A 17,416-nucleotide genomic window follows, 5' to 3' on the forward strand; every position below is an offset into this window, starting at 1 on the left:
GGGAGGAAATTTTAATTTCCCGCACTTTAAAAAAGAATCTAAAAGACCCACCATTATGTTCCCCGCCGAAAGCAGCGACAAATGGCTGTATCTGCACAAGACAAAATCCCTCGCTGGACTCAATAACAGAACTAGAATGACTAAATGCTGTCAACCAGCCATCAACTCAAAAACGGATCCTACGCTTGCTGTCCTGGAATATTGCAGGGTGGGGAAACAAAGACGGAGACCCAGACCTAATGAACTTCCTTAAAGATTTTGAATTAATACTTCTACAAGAAACATGGTCAACTAGAGATATTAAAATCAATGGATTCACCTCCTATACGAAACCCGCAGTGAAAACAAACACGAAGGGCCGGCCGAAAGCAGGGTTCTGTTGCATGATCAAAGACAACTTAGGGTTTGAAATCAAGCAGCTAGAAAAATGCTTACCACTTGCACAAGCTCTACTTTTAACCCCAAAAGACGATACTTTGCTACTTGTAAATGTCTATATCCCCCCAACCAAAAACAACAGCAGCAGTGAAAATTGGTCACAACTAACCTTTTATATAGAAAATTTGACCGATAAATACCCAAATGCCTCACTGATAATAGCAGGTGATTTTAATGCCAGAGTGGGAACCAACAATGAACAACAATGTAGCAAACTAAATTGGAATACTGATAATGATATCGCACATGCCCTGAAAATAGGACGATTCTCCAGAGATAGGGTTGTAAACAACGAAGGCTTACGCCTACTTGAATTATGTAACAACTTTAATTTGCAGATTGTGAACGGTTCAACAAAAGGCGATAGAAGCGGGGAGTTTACATACTTCTCCCCCCGAGGATGCAGTGTCATCGACTATATTCTTGTCCCTTATAATATTATAAATTCAATCATGGACCTCAAAATTGGAACGCGTACTGAAAGCGACCATCAGCCATTATTGTTGTCTATTAACTTAAAGGACGAAACCAAAATAACCAAGTACAATATCATAGAACCTTCTCAATACAAACAAATGACCCAATTAAAATGGTCCCAGGAAATGAGTGCAGCAGTGGGGCAAAAACTTACAGCCAACCTGAGAAAACAAGTATTATCCAACTTAAAGACCACTAATCCCTACAGTGATATTCCGAAAATTTATAATGAAATCTTCCAAATGTTCGTAGAGCTTAGTACTCCACCTAAAGTTTGGGTACTTAAACATAGCGCTAGCCCTTGGTTTGATGATGAATGTTTCCAGCTAAAAAGAAAGCTGCGCCAAACATTTAAAAATAATCGCGCTAAACTAGAGCCCTCTTATCTTGATGAAAAAAGACAATACCATTACATTCTGGCCGAAAAGAAACAGAAATATGCAACCCAAAAATGGCTACAATTACTCGACTCAATTCAGAGTAAAAACAACAAAGCGTTCTGGAACCTAGTGTACGGAGGATTGAAAGCCGAAAACCAACTAACTCTACCACCAATTGCAGAATCCAAATGGTCCCAATACTTCACATCTGTATTTAACAATCTACACAGTGAACTCAAAGGAAATGAGACCACTAAAAATAAAATCAATAAACTCCAGGAGTGGCCAAGGGTAGAAGAAGAGGAAATTAGAGAGATAGTTAAAAATTTCAAATCGGGGAAATCTCCTGGGCCAGACGGTCTACCAATAGAATTATTCAAGACCTATATAGATTGGTGGGCAGAACCCTTAGCTCAATTGTTTACTCTCATAGATAAATATGGGATCATACCTGAGATATGGTTAAGATCAATAATTATCCCAATCTTTAAAAATGGCGACCCAAAAGAACCAAGGAATTACAGACCGATAAGCCTATTATCAGTGATAGGGAAAATCTACGCTAAGCACCTTTTATCTAAACTTCTTACCTGGATGAAAAATCTAAATTTACCAGGGAAAGAACAAATAGGTTTCTCCAAAGGTTGCTCTACATTAGACCACTGCCTTATACTTATGCATTTGGTTGAAAAATATAGATCCCAAAGGCAATCTAAGATATATGCTGCTTTTGTAGACTTTCGTGGTGCATTCGACTCAATTGACCGCCCAAAGCTGTGGAGGAAACTCGCAGAATTAAAAATTGATCAGCGCTTATTGATTCTAATACAAAATCTATACTCTTCCAATACCTGTCAAGTCAAACTTAACACCAAAGGTCACCTTTCATCAGACATCCCAAACTCGAAAGGGGTAAAACAAGGGTGTATTCTCGCTCCCTTTCTATTTAATTTATTTTTATCAGACTTGCCAGATCACCTCCAAAAAATAGAATCACATGCCCCTAAACTTAATCAGAAACCAGTTCCTCTCTTATTATACGCAGACGATGCTGTCCTACTATCATTAACGAGCTTGGGTCTGAAACGTCTTATATCTTCTCTGATCCTTTACTGCGAATGTAACAAACTCTCTATAAATTATGAGAAGACAAAAATTTTGGTCTTCTCGAATGGTTGGAAATTAGAGAAATGGAAAATAAGAGGGCAAGAAATCCAACAAGTGAAAATCTATAGGTATCTGGGAATCTTATTCCAGAGCAATTTAGGGTGGGCAAATCATCGCACAAAAGCCATAAAACAGGCAAAGTGTACCTCATCAGCAGTTGCCCGTTTTTATTATCAGAAAGGTAATCAATTTATTCCTGCGGCCAATCAGATATTTCAAACAAAAGTGCAATCCCAGATATTCTATGGAATCCCGCTATGGGTCCAAGCATATAACAGTGATTTAAAAAAGATTCACTCCAGCTTTCTGAGACGTATTCTTGGACTCCCAGCTGTGATCAAATATGAAACAATGTGTGCAGAAATAGGCATACACACAATGGAATATTGGGCATGGTCCACCTCAATAAAGTACTGGTTACGCTGCCATTTTCGCTGCCCTCCATCAAGTCTGCTCGCTGATTTGCTCAAAGACTCCTATAAATCAAGATGGTATCAGTACCTCGAAAAAAAGATTGAATCTTTAGGCATCGAGCTGGAGCCCCTGTACAATTCTAATGAGCAATACATTTTCCATAATATCCTAACTAGACTAAAGGATGTCGAGAGACAAAATATTATGGCAGCTGTAAACAAAATTTGCTCCCCCATATTCTATGATTTAAATATCTTAGATAGCAGAGCCAATTACGTCACTAAATTAATAATCCCAGCCCAACGTAGGGCTTTTATGCTGGCCCGTTTGAATGTTTTTCCCTCAGCATTTGTCAGGGGAAGATATCAAAACATTCCTAGAAACAAGAGATTCTGCAGATGTTCTATGAATGTCCAGGACACTGTAGAGCATATTCTCTTTCATTGCCCATTGTACAGTATCCCACGTCAACGCGTGCTGTCCCCTCTTTTGGGTGGTCTGGAACCCCAGCAAGGTGAATGTGTGGGATTCTGCCTATCCGACGTCGACCAAAGGGTAACGGCGGGGGTAGCCGAGTTTTTGGTAGCAGTCCTCCAAGGAGCAGGTTAACAACGAAAACCACTGATTTTATATGTATATATATATATATGTACGTAGCCAACTGCTGCCTTTTATATATATTTCAAGGCTTTTATATGTTATTTCCTCTTTTATGGTTTTATTTGCACAATGCCTAATAAAGGTTTGATAAGTAATAAGTACTGACTTCTTGAAGAATCAGCGGGATTCGAAGCGGTTGCCAGACAACAGTAACTACAGGTCGGCGATTGGTAAACTTTTGTATTTAGTTACTACATGTAGACCTGACTTAGCTAATGCTGTGGGGATTCTTAGCAGAAAAGTGAATTCTCCCACTGAGCATGATTGGGCAGGTGTAAAGTGTGGGATGTAAACACAGGAGCAGTCAATGACAACATTCCTAGAGTGTACATGTTAGAACATGGGGAGGGATGTCTGTCCAGCAAGCAGGTAAACTTCCTGGGGACGGACTTCCTCCACATGTGACCAGAGGTGGGTGTGGCCTCACCTGTGCAGGTAATGACAAAAGCACAGGGCAGGCAGCCATCTCTCTCTCTCTGCCATTTTCCTTCGATGAGGAAGCATCTAAAGATGCTCTCTTGGCTCTCATCCAAGAGAGAAGATAAGGACTATCTTGCTACAAGATAGATTCTGAATGTATGTAACCTTTTTAAGCCTGTCTGCCTTCTGGGATCATATTGTGAACAGAACGTGAGTAAACTCTTTTTATACTTTTATAAAGACTGTGTCGTGTCTTGTATTTTAAGAGGGAACAAAAGGGGAAATTACCAGAGTAATTATTATAGAGGTTCTAGCGAACCTGTGCACACGTTACCGTTGCGAACTTAAAGGGGAATGTCTATAAACTCTGCTGATATTTTGGGAACTTGTTAGCACAAGTAGGATAAGGATATAATCCCACAATACATCCTCTCCTGCATCCCAGAACTTCCCACATAAAGAGGGTGGTGCGGTATTTGAAGGGTACCATGAATTGTAAATTAAGGTTACCAGCCGTCAGAGACCCTAAGTTGGTTGGGTATACTGATGCTGATTGGGCTGAGGATAATGCTGACTATAAATCAACAAGTGGTCATGTTTTCATGTTTGGGGATGGACCTGTTGCATGGGGCAGTTATAAACAGAGCTGTGTAGCATTATCTTCCACAGAATCAGAACACGTTGCAGCAACAGAAGCCTGCAGAGAGATCGCCTGGCTTGATCAACTCATAAATGACTTTGGGTTGGTGAGAAAAGGACCTGTCAGCTTGCTAGAGGACAATCAGAGTTGGCTTAAGCTGACGCAGAGTGAGAAGTTCCTAGCCAGAACAAAACACATTGGGGTTAAATACCACTACATACGCCAGATGATCCAGGATGGACTAGTGGAACTATCCTACTGCAGCACCCAAGAGATGACTGCTGACATCCTGACGAAACCCCTACCAAGAGAGAGTTTCCAGAATCTATGTGTCAAGCTGGGACTCTTGGTGGTTGAATAAAGTTGTTTATGTTTTGTGTATGTTGTATTGCCTGAGAAGGGGTATGTGGGATGTAAAACACAGGAGCAGTCAATTACAACATTCCTACAGTGTACATGTTTAAACATGGGGAGGGATGTCTGTCCAGCCAGCAGGTAAACTTCCTGGGACAGACTTCCTCCGCATGTGACCAGAGGTGGGTGTGGCCTCACCTGTGCAGGTAATGATAAAAGCACAGGGCAAGGCAGCCATCTCTCTCTCTCTGCCATCTTCCTTCGAAGAAGTAATATCTGCTAAAGATGCTCTCTTGGCTCCCAGCCAAGAGAGGACAAAGGGACTATCTTCCTATAATAATAATAATAAAAAGAAGAAGAAGAAGAGTTTGGATTTGATATCATAGAATCATAGAATCATAGAGTTGGAAGAGACCACAAGGGCCATCGAGTCCAACCCCCTGCCAAGCAGGAAACACCATCAGAGCACTCCTGACATATGGTTGTCAAGCCTCTGCTTAAAGACCTCCAAAGTAGGAGACTCCACCACACTCCTTGGCAGCAAATTCCACTGTCAAACAGCTCTTACTGTCAGGAAGTTCTTCCTAATGTTTAGGTGGAATCTTCTTTCTTGTAGTTTGGATCCATTGCTCCGTGTCCGCTTCTCTGGAGCAGCAGAAAACAACCTTTCTCCCTCCTCTATATGACATCCTTTTATATATTTGAACATGGCTATCATATCACCCCTTAACCTCCTCTTCTCCAGGCTAAACATGCCCAGCTCCCTTAGCCGTTCATCATAAGGCATCGTTTCCAGGCCTTTGACCATTTTGGTTGCCCTCCTCTGGACACGTTCCAGTTTGCCAGTGTCCTTCTTGAACTGTGGTGCCCAGAACTGGACACAGTACTCCACGTGAGGTCTGACCAGAGCAGAATACAGTGGCACTATTACTTCCCTTGATCTAGATGCTATACTCCTATTGATGCAGCCCAGAATTGCATTGGCTTTTTTAGCTGCCGCATCACACTGTTGGCTCATGTCAAGTTTGTCGTCAACCAAGACTCCTAGATCCTTTTCACATGTACTGCTCTCAAGCCAGGTGTCGCCCATCTTGTATTTGTGCCTCTCATTTTTTTTGCCCAAGTGCAATACTTTACATTTCTCCCTGTTAAAATTCATTTTGTTTGTTTTTGCCCAGTTCTCTAATCTGTCAAGGTCGTTTTGAAGTGTGATCCTGTCCTCTGGGGTGTTAGCCACCCCTCCCAGTTTGGTGTCATCTGCAAATTTGATCAGGATGCCCTTGAGTCCATCATCCAAGTCGTTGATAAAGATGTTGAATAAGACCGGGCCCAAGACAGAACCCTGTGGCACTCCACTAGTCACTCTTCTCCAGGATGAAGAGGAACCATTGATGAGCACCCTTTGGGTTCGGTCAGTCAGCCAGTTACAAATCCACTGAGTGGTAGCATAGTCAAGACCGCATTTTACCAGCTTCTTTACAAGAATATCATGGGGCACCTTGTCAAATGCCTTGCTGAAATCAAGGTAGGCTACATCCACTGCGTTCCCTTCATCTACCAGGCTTGTAATTCTGTCAAAAAACGAGATCAGGTTAGTCTGACATGACTTATTTTTCAGAAATCCATGCTGACTATTGGTGATCACAGCATTCCTTTCTAGGTGCTCACAGACTGTTTGCTTAATGATCTGCTCCAGAATCTTCCCTGCTATTGATGTCAGACTGACTGGGCGGTAATTATTTGGGTCCTCTCTTTTCCCCTTTTTGAAAATAGGGACAACATTTGCCCTCCTCCAGTCTGCCGGGACTTCGACTGTTCTCCAGGAATTCTCAAAGATGACTGCCAGTGGTTCTGAGATCACATCTGCCAGTTCTTTTAATACTCTTGGATGCAGTTCTTCTGACCCTGGAGACTTGAATACATCTAAACTAGCCAAATATTCTTGTACTATCTCCTTAGTTATTCTGGGCTGTGTTTCCTTTGCTGAATCATTTGCTCCAAATTCTTCAGGTCGGGCATTGTTTTCTTTATCGGAGAAGACTGAGGCAAAGAAGGCATTGAGGAGTTCAGCCCTTTCTGTGTCCCCTGTTTGCATTTCACCATCTTCTCCTCTGAGTGACCCCACTGTTTCTTTGTTCTTCCTTTTGCTACGAACATACCCATAAAAGCCTTTTTTGTTGCTTTTAACCTCTCTAGCAAGCCTGAGTTCATTCTGTGCTTTAGCTTTTCTGACTTTGTGTCTACACGTGTTGGCTATTTGTTTGAATTCCTCTTTGGTGGTTTCCCCCCTTTTCCATTTTTTGTACACATCCTTTTTTAATCTTAATTCAGTTAAAAGTTCTTTAGATAGCCACCCTGGCTTCTTTAGGCACCTTCCCTGTTTCCGTCTCGTTGGTATTGCCTGACGTTGTGCTTTTACTATCTCCCTCTTAACAAACTCCCAGCCATCATGAACTCCCTTTCCTTTTAGTATTGCTGTCCATGGGATCTCACCCAGCACTTCCCTAAGTTTTATGAAGTCGGCTTTCTTAAAGTCAAGAAATTGAGTCCTAGTATGCTTGGCTGCTCCTTTCCGCTGTATAGTAAACTTCAGAAGAGCATGATCACTCGCGCCTAATGATCCATCCACATCTACCCCAATAACCAGGTCATCAACATTGGTTAGGACCAGATCTAAAATGGCTGTTCCTCTTGTTGCTTCTCCCACTTTCTGGACAATGAAGTTGTCTGCAAGGCCAGTGAGGAATCTGTTTGACCTTATGCTCTTGGCTGAGTTTGACGTCCAACAAATATCCGGGTAATTGAAGTCCCCCATTACTACTATCTCCCTTCCTTTTGCATGCTTGGCCATCTGTTCCAGGAAGGCATCATCTATGTCCTCCGTTTGGCTTGGGGATCTATAGTAAACTCCCACAAAGAGGTCTCTATTATTCTTCTCTCCCTTAATTTTGACCCAAATGCTCTCACTTTGGCTTTGAGGTTCTAAATCTTGGATCTCTTCACAGCTATACACATCCCTGACATATAACGCCACTCCTCCTCCTTTCTTGTCTGGTCTGTTTCTCTGAAATAGATTGTATCCCCCCATTATTACATTCCAATCGTGGGACTTATCCCACCAGGTTTCAGTGATGCCTATTATGTCATATTTAGTTTGCTGTACCAAGAGCTCAAGCTCATCTTGTTTATTTCCCATGCTTTGCGCATTAGTGTACAGACATTGAAGTCCATTAATCATTCCCCCATGTCTCTTATTTAAGGATTTTTTCCTCCCACCACTAGGTCCGCGTGCTGTTTGCTCCATTTGGTCTATGACATTTGGATGATCATCTTCATTAATTGATAGACTCCTACCTTCAGGAGCACTGTCTCCCTCCCCCACATTAGTCAGTTTAAAGCCCTCCTGATGAGGTTTCTGAGATTTTTGGCAAAAACATTTCTCCCAACCGTTGTGAGGTGCAGCCCATCACTTGCCAGAAGTCCATCTTCAAGAAACTGCAGTCCGTGATCTAAGAATCCAAACCGTTCCTGTTTACACCATTTGCGAAGCCAGCTGTTCACTTCCACTGTTTTTCCCTCTCTCCCTGGGCCACGTCATTCAACTGGGAGGACAGATGAGATGACAATTTGTGCATTTAGTTGCTTCAATTTCCTGCCCAGAGCCTCGTAGTCTCTTTTGATCTTCTGGAGGCTATTGCTTGCAGTGTCATTGGTTCCCACATGAACCAAGAGGAAGGGGTATTTGTCAGTGGGTTTCATGATTCCTTGCAGTCGTTCAGTTACATCTTGGATCTTAGCCCCGGGGAGACAGCACACTTCCCGAGACATCTTGTCAGGCCCACAGATCACTGCTTCTGTTCCCCTCAGTAGGGAATCCCCTATCACCACTACACGCCTCCTCGTGGGTTTGGTCGGGGTTCTTCCGTGAGCTGTCCGTTCCAAGGTCGCCTGCACATTCCCTGAGGACTGACTTTGCTGCTCGTCTTCATATACCTGATCGACTGTAATGAGGGAGAGATCCTCAAATGGAGTCTGCTCTTCGTCTTCCATGCTAGGGGAGAGGACCTCAAAGCGATTGTGTATTTCTAAACAATCAGTGTGAACCCTGGGCCTCCTACTTCTTTGAGTCACGTTTCTCCATATATCTGGCTCCTGTGTTGATGAACTAGCCTCCTTCTCAGGGGAGTCCCCTGTCTCCTCCTTGGTGGGGATGGTGTGCTCTGTTGCTTCCAAGAAGAGCTCCAGCTCTCTAATTCTTTGGAGCGTAGCTACACGTTCCTCCAGTTGCTGGACTTTGTCTTTTAAAAGGGCAATCAACATGCAATTGCTGCAGGTAAAGCTGCCTGCAACCTTTGGCAAGATGGCAAACATTGCGCAGGAACTGCAGGCGACTGCAGCTGTTCCCTCCCCTTCCATCTTGAGATCGTGTCATTGGGGGTGGCTACAGAGGTCCTCCATCATAAAAAGCTTGAAGACAGGACAAATAACTTCCCCCACAAAAAAACACCTAGGTCTCCCCCAACAAACGTTTGAGACTAGCTCCCCTAAATCTAAAAGATGGGTATAACTGCGCGCGCTGCCCCCTCTGACCTTTACACAGGGAAAACAGATAATCAGCCACAAAGAAACACACACACACAAGAAAACCCTTTTTGCTCCTTCTTCAACTGCTGCCCTGCAAACTCTGATATCCCGCCTTTCACTCCCTTTAAGGCGTCTCAAAGCGGCTAACATTCTCCTTTCCCTTCCTCCCCCACAACAAACACTCTGTGAGGTGAGTGGGGCTGAGAGACTTCAGAGAGCTGTGACTAGCCCAAGGTCACCCAGCAGCTGCATGTGGAGGAGCGGAGACGCGAACCCAGTTCCCCAGATTACGAGACTACCGCTCTTAACCACTACACCACACTGACTCTCTATAAGATCTATCTATCTATAAGATAGATTCTAAATGTATATTACCTTATTAAGCCTGTCTGCCATCTGGGATCCTATTGTGAACAGAACGTGAGTAAACTCTTTTTATACTTTTATAAAAGACTTTGTCGTGTCTTCTATTTTAAGAGGGAACAAAGGGGAAATTACCAGAGTAATTATTATAGAAGTTCTAGCGAACCTGAGGACACGTTACCATTGTGAACTTAAAAAGGGAATGTCCTACTCTGCTGATATTTTGGGAACATGTTAGCACAAGTTGGATAAGGATATAATCTCACAATATATCCTCTCCTGCATTCCTGAACATTCCCACATGGAAAACCTGAATTGACATTACATGTTACATGGGAGGAGATTTTGACTAAACAGCAGGAAGAACTTTCTGACAGTGAGAGCTATTTGACAGTGGAACGGTCTCCCTCGGGAGGTTGTGAACTCTCCTTCCCTGGAGGTTTTTTAATCAGAGGTTGGATGGTCATCTGTCATGGATGCTTGAGCTGAGATTCCTGCATTGCTGGGGGTTGGACTAGATGGCGATGGGACTCCCTTCCAATTCTATGATTCTATGGCATTTGCTTTGATTCAACTTTACACAGTCAGTTGTTGTGGGGAAACCTCACGGCAACAAACAAACAAATGAACATTCTCGGACACAGTTTAAAATCATGGATGTGTGCCTGGAATGTGGTGGGTAAAATGTAAGTGTGGATAATCTCTCGGTGTCAACTGAAATAAACATTCAGGGCTGTCTGAATGCCATTTAAGGTGTTATCCATGCCTCTCAAGGCCAAACTGACCTGGGGCCAAGGGGTTCCTTGGAGCTTCTCTCACTCCATCATTCGCCCCAGATCCTCCTGGGATTGGCAGGGGGTGCCTTTCTTCCTGTCCTATTGGTTGGGGAGGCTCAGGGTGCCCCAGTGACGTGGTGTGGCCAGGGCTTCCCAGTGGTGAGGATGCGATTGTGGAGTCTCTTCCCCTGGTGATCCGATTCAAACTTTCTGAAACAATATTCAAACCAAAACAACCATCCATTGAAATCCACATTTCTCTGAATTTATTAGTGCAGTTTTCCAGCCAAGTAAGGTGTACAAAAATGCATATACTAGAGTATATGTTGAGATGTGGAGAGCTGTGCTTAATTTGGGGGGAAAGTGAGAAGGAGAGAGAAGTCAAAACTTAAGAGATTCTCCCATATGTAGCCAGGAGGAAGAACACAGATGTCCACCTGCCTATGTCCTGGCTAGCACTGACTCCACTCTGGACATTATGAAACAGGGTCTGAAGGGGCTTCTAAGCACATTCAGCCGAACACAATTAGAAGCCACCCCACAACCAGGAGCCCCAATGACCCAGAATTTCCCACCATTGGGATGCTGGGCACATGGTATGCATGTGTGAATCAAATGCCTGCATAGGTCTCATGTGCTGAATTGCATAAAGCAAGCTAACTCTTGCACCCATCTCCATAGTTTGCAAAATGTTAGCGGGTTACAGAGCCACCCCCTTCTAGGTGCAGGATTCTGCTCTCCTTTGGGCTCTTACTTGAACAAAGAAGAAATGCAGGTATTTGGTGGGTCTCTTTAAGGAAGGGCTACCTTGGGAAACTCAACTCAGGGAAATCTATAACTGCTCCAGAATCATAATTTGACTCTACCTTCAGGGAATACACTTGGTCCTCCTTTCAGCACATACTGGAGGGAAATGGTGGCCCCATGGCTCCCCAGAGAAATGTATCCTATGGAGAAACAGATCAAATATGAAGGCAGCAGATCCTCCAAACTCCCTCCAGATGCCACCTGTGAGTCTGAGGGAGCCATCATGGCTGCTCCACAAGTCCATGACTCTCATCCTCTGGAGCCTCACCAAAGGTTGAGCTAAAGTGTTTTTTGGAAGAAGCAGAGATGCTTTTCATTTGGTACAAAGGTGTGACGTTTTAGTCAGTGAGAATTTGGGAGTTGTGGGTCTTATTCTGAACATGAGCCAGTGTGGGGGCATGGAACACAAAAAGTGAAACACACACATGATGACCAAATATTTGGGACAGCGGACACTTAGGAAGATCCCTCTGTAAAGTGTAAAAAGAATTTTGTGAGGCAAGTTTTTTTTGGGGGGGAGCACACATTTCTGCCTAATACAGAAAGCTCCCCATTGGCTGATTCTGTTTCCTTTTGCTTCTGATCTAGAAATCCTGAATATTGGCTTGTGAATTTTTCTGCTTGTCTGAATATGGCTGGGAAAAGCACAGGTAAGACCGAGTTGATTTGACCTCATTCTCCCAGATTCCTGGACGGTGTTGGATGGAATCAGTGTAACCATGGGAGAGAGATTAGCTTGATTCATGGTTTGTTTCCAGACCATATTGGAGGTGCTCACGTTGGTGTTTAAAGACCAAAATGATTTGTGTCTCCAATACCTGAAAGACCCCCCTCTTTCCCTGCAGATCCTCTTGGGGGAAGGAGTCCTCTTGGTTGTTCTACCACCTACAAAAGGACCTTCTCTGTGGTGGCCCCATAGATGTGGAACTTCCTCCCCAGAGAGGAGCACCTGGAGCCTTCATTGTGCAGCTTCTGGCAAAGGCTGAAGGTGCACCTCTTTTGAAGCTTGAGGTGTCTAACTTTGGCACCCATCTTATTTCTGCAATTTTAGCCTGTTTTTAACTTTGTGTTTTAATTGTTGTAACTCACCCTGGGACCCTGGGGTTAAAGGTAGCCAATTATTACATGAGCTAAAAGATGCAGTTCAACCAAAATATATATGAAAAAGCATAGAACAGGGGAAAATGCACACAAATTTGTGTATATCTGTGGAGAAATGAATTAGATTAGGGGAAATTGCTTGCAGAAATGTTTATAGTGGGAATAAGTACACATGTATTGGGTTAAATGCACTTAAATGTGTACAGATTGCCATGCCAAAAAATGGAGAACTGAACTTAAGTCTGGAGAAATGAGAACCTGAGGGAATGAGAACTTGACCAATCTGTTTCTCCCTCCCCACAGCTCCTGGGTGATGGAGATGGGCAAGGGAGGGGTGGTGCCCATGTTCCCCTCAGTTTCCTCTCTGACCTCTGTGACAATGCAGAAGAGTTGCTCACCATCTCTTGCCTCTTTCTTGCAGAACTGAGGATCGCCCTGGTGGGCAAAACTGGAGCTGGGAAAAGCGCAACAGGAAACACCATCCTGGGGGACAAAAGGTTTTCATCCTTCTCGTCCCCTTCCTCAGTGACAGCAAAATGCCAGAAAGAGGACACGGTCATTGGTGGTAGGAGAATTGTGGTGGTTGATACGCCTGGCTTTTTCGACATAAATGTTCCAGAAGATGTGACTACCAAGGAAATCAAGACCTGCGTGAAGTACATCTACCCAGGAGCCCATGTCATCATACAAGTCATGCAACTGACTCGTTTCAGCAAGGAGGAGAAAGCCGTTGCTCAGTTAATCCAGAAGATCTTTAGCTGCAAAGCCAAGGACTACATGATCATCTTGTTCACCCGGAAGGAAGACCTGGAAGGTAGGCCTTTGAAAGCGTTCTTGGCGGAGGGAGACCAGGATCTGCAGAACCAGATCGCTCAGTGTGGCGGGAGATGCCTGGCTTTCAACAACAAGGCGGAAGAGCAGGAAAGAGAGGAGCAGGTGGCCGAACTGCTTGGGATGATCGACCACCTGGTTGAAAGGAACAAGGCAGCCCCCTGCTACACGGAAGACATGCTAGAGGAGGACCAAGAAGTGGCTGAGAAGATGAAGAGGAAAATACGAAAGGAAGTGGAAAGGGAAATTAATGAAGAAAACAGGAGAAAGAAAGAAGAAGAGTCTGGCTCAATATGCAACATACTGTAATGCATCTAGTGGGAATGATCCAGTGATTCTCTAGTGAGAATTAAACACCAGAACATTTTCACTCTCGGTAGGGATGTGCTGAAATGCCTCCATCTGCCCTGATTTCCACTTGTACTTTCAGCCACTGCAATTGGTTTATTTTGCACAAATCAGTATTCCGTTTTGTCATCTACTAATGCGGAAATGCATATAGTTTGATGTATTTTTTTCATAGCACACAATAGACACTCGATTGATCAACATGTATTTACAATTCAACTACCATCCTTGCATGGTGCCTTTCAAAATTAAGGGTTTTAAGTTCCACTGAATTTGACAAGTCTTGTTCCCACTAATTCGGGTGAGGATTTCAGCCATTCTCCCTACCTTAATTTCACAGTTCAGTTTAAGTTTGTCATTCTAACTCATTTCCCTCACTCGGACACAAGGGAGGGACAGTTTAGCTGAAAGTGAAGAAAACTTTAGTGCTGGGGAAGGAAAGAAAATTTACATTTAATTTTAATTTTACTTTTTTATTAAGTTTGGAGATGCTGAAAAACAAACAGCCAAATCCAGGTGGTTCTTTCCTCCTTCAGCAAAAATGCTCAGACTTTAACTTGAGAAGACAGGTAAAAATTCCACAGAATTAACAAAAGCCATCACTTCTAAATTTCTTTCAGGTGGATGGAAATTGACATGCGCTATGAAGTAATTCCTGAATGTATTTAAATATGCAACACACCTGTGTATTGAACAATGTTTTCTTGTTTGTGCTTGTAATGCTTACTGTGGAAATATAATAAAAAATTCAATGCAAAAGCAAAAAAGGAGACAGCTTCTTTCCATGTCAAAAGAGCAGAAATGAGCAGCACATTTCATTGCTTTTCAAAATTCGCCTTAAGAAGCCGATTAAGACTGAAATCCTAATGCCACTTACTTGGGAGGAAGCCTCACTGAATTGAGTGGGATTTACTGCTGTGCACCTGGGATTAGGACTGCTGTCATGGTGCAGACAGGCTGCTTTTGGGAACAAACACCACTTCAGAAACATGGAAATCAAAACATCCTATTGTTTTTCACTTTCTGGTGCCCTGATCCAGCCATGAATCTCTTGCAAGTACAATTTTACCAGTGCTAGAATACTTTGAATTCCGCAGTGCATTTGCTGAATGGGGTTTTTTCATATTAAATGCTCACTTTGCTTATGATTATTTTCTATATTAAAAGAAAAATTAAGGGCAGTGTTCCTCTGAGCATAAGTAGAGTGCTCTTCCTCCTTTAAGAAGAATCTGAGGACAGGGCGAGATGGGAAAGCCCTGTATGTTCTGCCACAAAATTATCCCTATTTCACACGCAATACAGACTGAGAAGCTAAACATAGTTAAGCTTGGTTTGTTGAGATCTCACTTAGATAAGCTCGGCTGCTGGAAGAAGTGTGTTTCTGAATCCCCAATGACTTTACATCCTTTGGGGCCTGCCCTCCAAATGATATTGTGGAAGCCCCCACATTCCCATGCTACAAAATGGAAGCGAAGGTGGGAGAGTTATTTGTCCAATCCTTTCCCCTCCCCCTCCCCAGGGTGAGTTCATTTTCATAAATAAGGACTGTTTTGATTTGTTTACACCCCTGGTCTAAAGGTATTTCTCCATCTCCCTGTGAAACGTATGGCTCTGTAGACCCCCTTTTCAAAAATGGGGCGCTTTCAGCAGCAGCTCTTTCCTCCAGCTTATCGGCAAGGCAAGGCAGGGCAAGGGACAGTTTGCAGTTTGCCAACAGGATTAATCAAGGATGAATTCAATTCAGTTCACACCTTCCTCATTCACAGTTTTTGAAAATGTGCAAACCAACACCTACTAACCTTCAGTATATACACTTGTGTGAATTGTGAATGCAGATTTCCAGCCCAAAAAATGCAGTATGTTTACAGAGCTTGTAAAAAACCACATTCACCTGAATTTTCAGAGTTTCATTTCCCTGATTCTGGGATCCCTTTCTTCTTCTCCTCCTCCTTCACCACCACCACCACCACCCAGTTCCTTTAAGCTGCAAAGGTGAAGGGTTTGGCTGATCCTTTCCAAACTGCGGAGTTCCTTTAAAAGCTTCCTCAGTAAGAGCTTCAGTAAACAGCAGTGCACTTGCCAGAAAGGCAGCTTGACCCACCGAAGAATTAGCCATGCTGAGGGGGTGAGGGTCGGGCTCAGTGGAGGAGCCGATGGGAACCAAGGCAAGGGTTGATGCGCCACAGGCTCCCTCCGGATTCCTCCCTCCCCACAGCTGCTAGATGCAAAGATATCAACAACATTAAATCAAATGTTGGGAAGGAAAGGAAGCCTGGCCGTTGCCTCCTGCTTCCACCCAAGGCAGCAGGGTTGAAATGGAGGGCAGATCTGAGAGGCAAACAGAGAGATGCCTTGGGCAACCTTTCTTAATGCTACGCACACAAATTATTTCACATGCAACTCTATAATGAATGTAGGACACTGTGTGAGGCAACAAAGGCATGCTTCTAAATGTTTGTAGTAGTAATATAGTAGTAGTAATAAAAGTAAAAATAAATATATTTTTTGACTTATACCCCGCCCACCTGGCTGGGCCTCCCCAGCCACTCTGGGCGGCTCCCAACTGAATATTAAAAGCACAATAACACATCAAACATTAAAAACTTCCCTAAACAGGACTGCCTTCAGATGTCTTCTAAAAAACTGGACAGTAGGAAGAATGAATATAAGAAGAGCATGCAGGATTAGGCCAGCAGCCCGTCTAGTCCAGCATCTTGTTCTCACAGTGGCCTGCTAGATGCCTCTGGGAAACCCAGGAGCAGGACATGAGCACAATGACATTCTCCCCTCCTATGGTTTCCAGAAACTGGTGTTCGGAAACATTGGAGGGAGAGCGTAGCTTAATTCTTCCTGAAACTCCTCATTCTTCCTCCAGATTCCACCATTTCACTCTCTTGCTTATTGCCTTGGAACCTAGCTGGGGAAAACAGGGTGGGAAATATCAGGAGAGGGAGACGTTTGCAGGACATTGCAGAGGGTGTGAGGGGTTGAATAGGTCTCTCCCATGGTCCCTGGAAACTTCTTTGCACAGAAAGCAACAGCCAGGAGGAAAAGCTTATTTAGGCAGCCAACAATGTGCACCTGCTAAATGGGAGCCTTTTCCAGGCATCTTTCTTAATACTTAACAAGGAAGAGTCCAAAACCAAACAAGCAGACATTTCTCTTGCTGCCACCAAGTCACTCAACCAGCTAGTTCCAAGAGCAAAGGGTGATTACCATTAAAAACAACAACACAAAATCCCTAAATCTCTCTGTCAACAGCAACTCAAACCGGAAGATTGCCACTGAAATCAGGGCATTTGACAAGAGCTGCTGGTGTTGCAAGTTGTTCTAACTTTTAGCAACAAAATTTGGGCAGTTAACTCATCCAAGCACTCGCGTCTTCCCCACCTTTTCCTGAATTACTTGACATATTCCGAGGCTGAATATTACAATACTTTGTAAATCCTCTTAAAAGTTCGTAAGAATTTGGTATATGCAGTGGTGTTTTCTTGCAGAAAATACTTTCCAGTTAATCTGTCACCCTTAAGTTGCAACCCTAAACCTATTTGCAAGTGAGCTAGCTCTGAATTGTTTCAGATTCCCTCACCCCCTTCACAATCCCATGCCCACACACTACTTCTTTGGGAATCACAGCTGCCCTCTTCCCTCACTTG

At 43.6% G+C, this 17,416-nt stretch overlaps 3 protein-coding genes across 5 annotated transcripts in view; 2 read left to right on the forward strand and 1 right to left on the reverse strand.

Annotated features, from left to right (window-relative positions):
* The window catches only part of LOC310689330 (GTPase IMAP family member 8-like), a 100,673-nt gene extending 89,248 nt beyond the window's left edge, over positions 1–11,425 (reverse strand). Inside the window, 1 exon segment of the mRNA XM_083466900.1 lies at positions 10,683–11,425. Coding sequence (XP_083323026.1) covers positions 10,683–10,929 — 247 coding nt within the window. The 5' untranslated portion in view covers positions 10,930–11,425.
* The window catches only part of LOC310689470 (GTPase IMAP family member 2-like), a 153,127-nt gene that overhangs the window by 102,547 nt on the left and 33,164 nt on the right, over positions 1–17,416 (forward strand). The window lies entirely within an intron of this gene.
* LOC310689488 (GTPase IMAP family member 7-like) lies at positions 11,993–16,229 on the forward strand. The gene is made up of 2 exons (XM_083467268.1): positions 11,993–12,130; positions 13,003–16,229. The coding sequence occupies exons 1-2, from the start codon at positions 12,112–12,114 to the stop codon at positions 13,719–13,721; spliced, it is 738 nt and encodes a 245-aa protein (XP_083323394.1). The 5' UTR covers positions 11,993–12,111; the 3' UTR covers positions 13,722–16,229.

The sequence above is a fragment of the Podarcis liolepis genome (assembly GCF_965112155.1).
Source record: "Podarcis liolepis genome assembly, chromosome: 12".
Taxonomy (NCBI): Eukaryota; Metazoa; Chordata; class Lepidosauria; order Squamata; family Lacertidae; genus Podarcis; species Podarcis liolepis.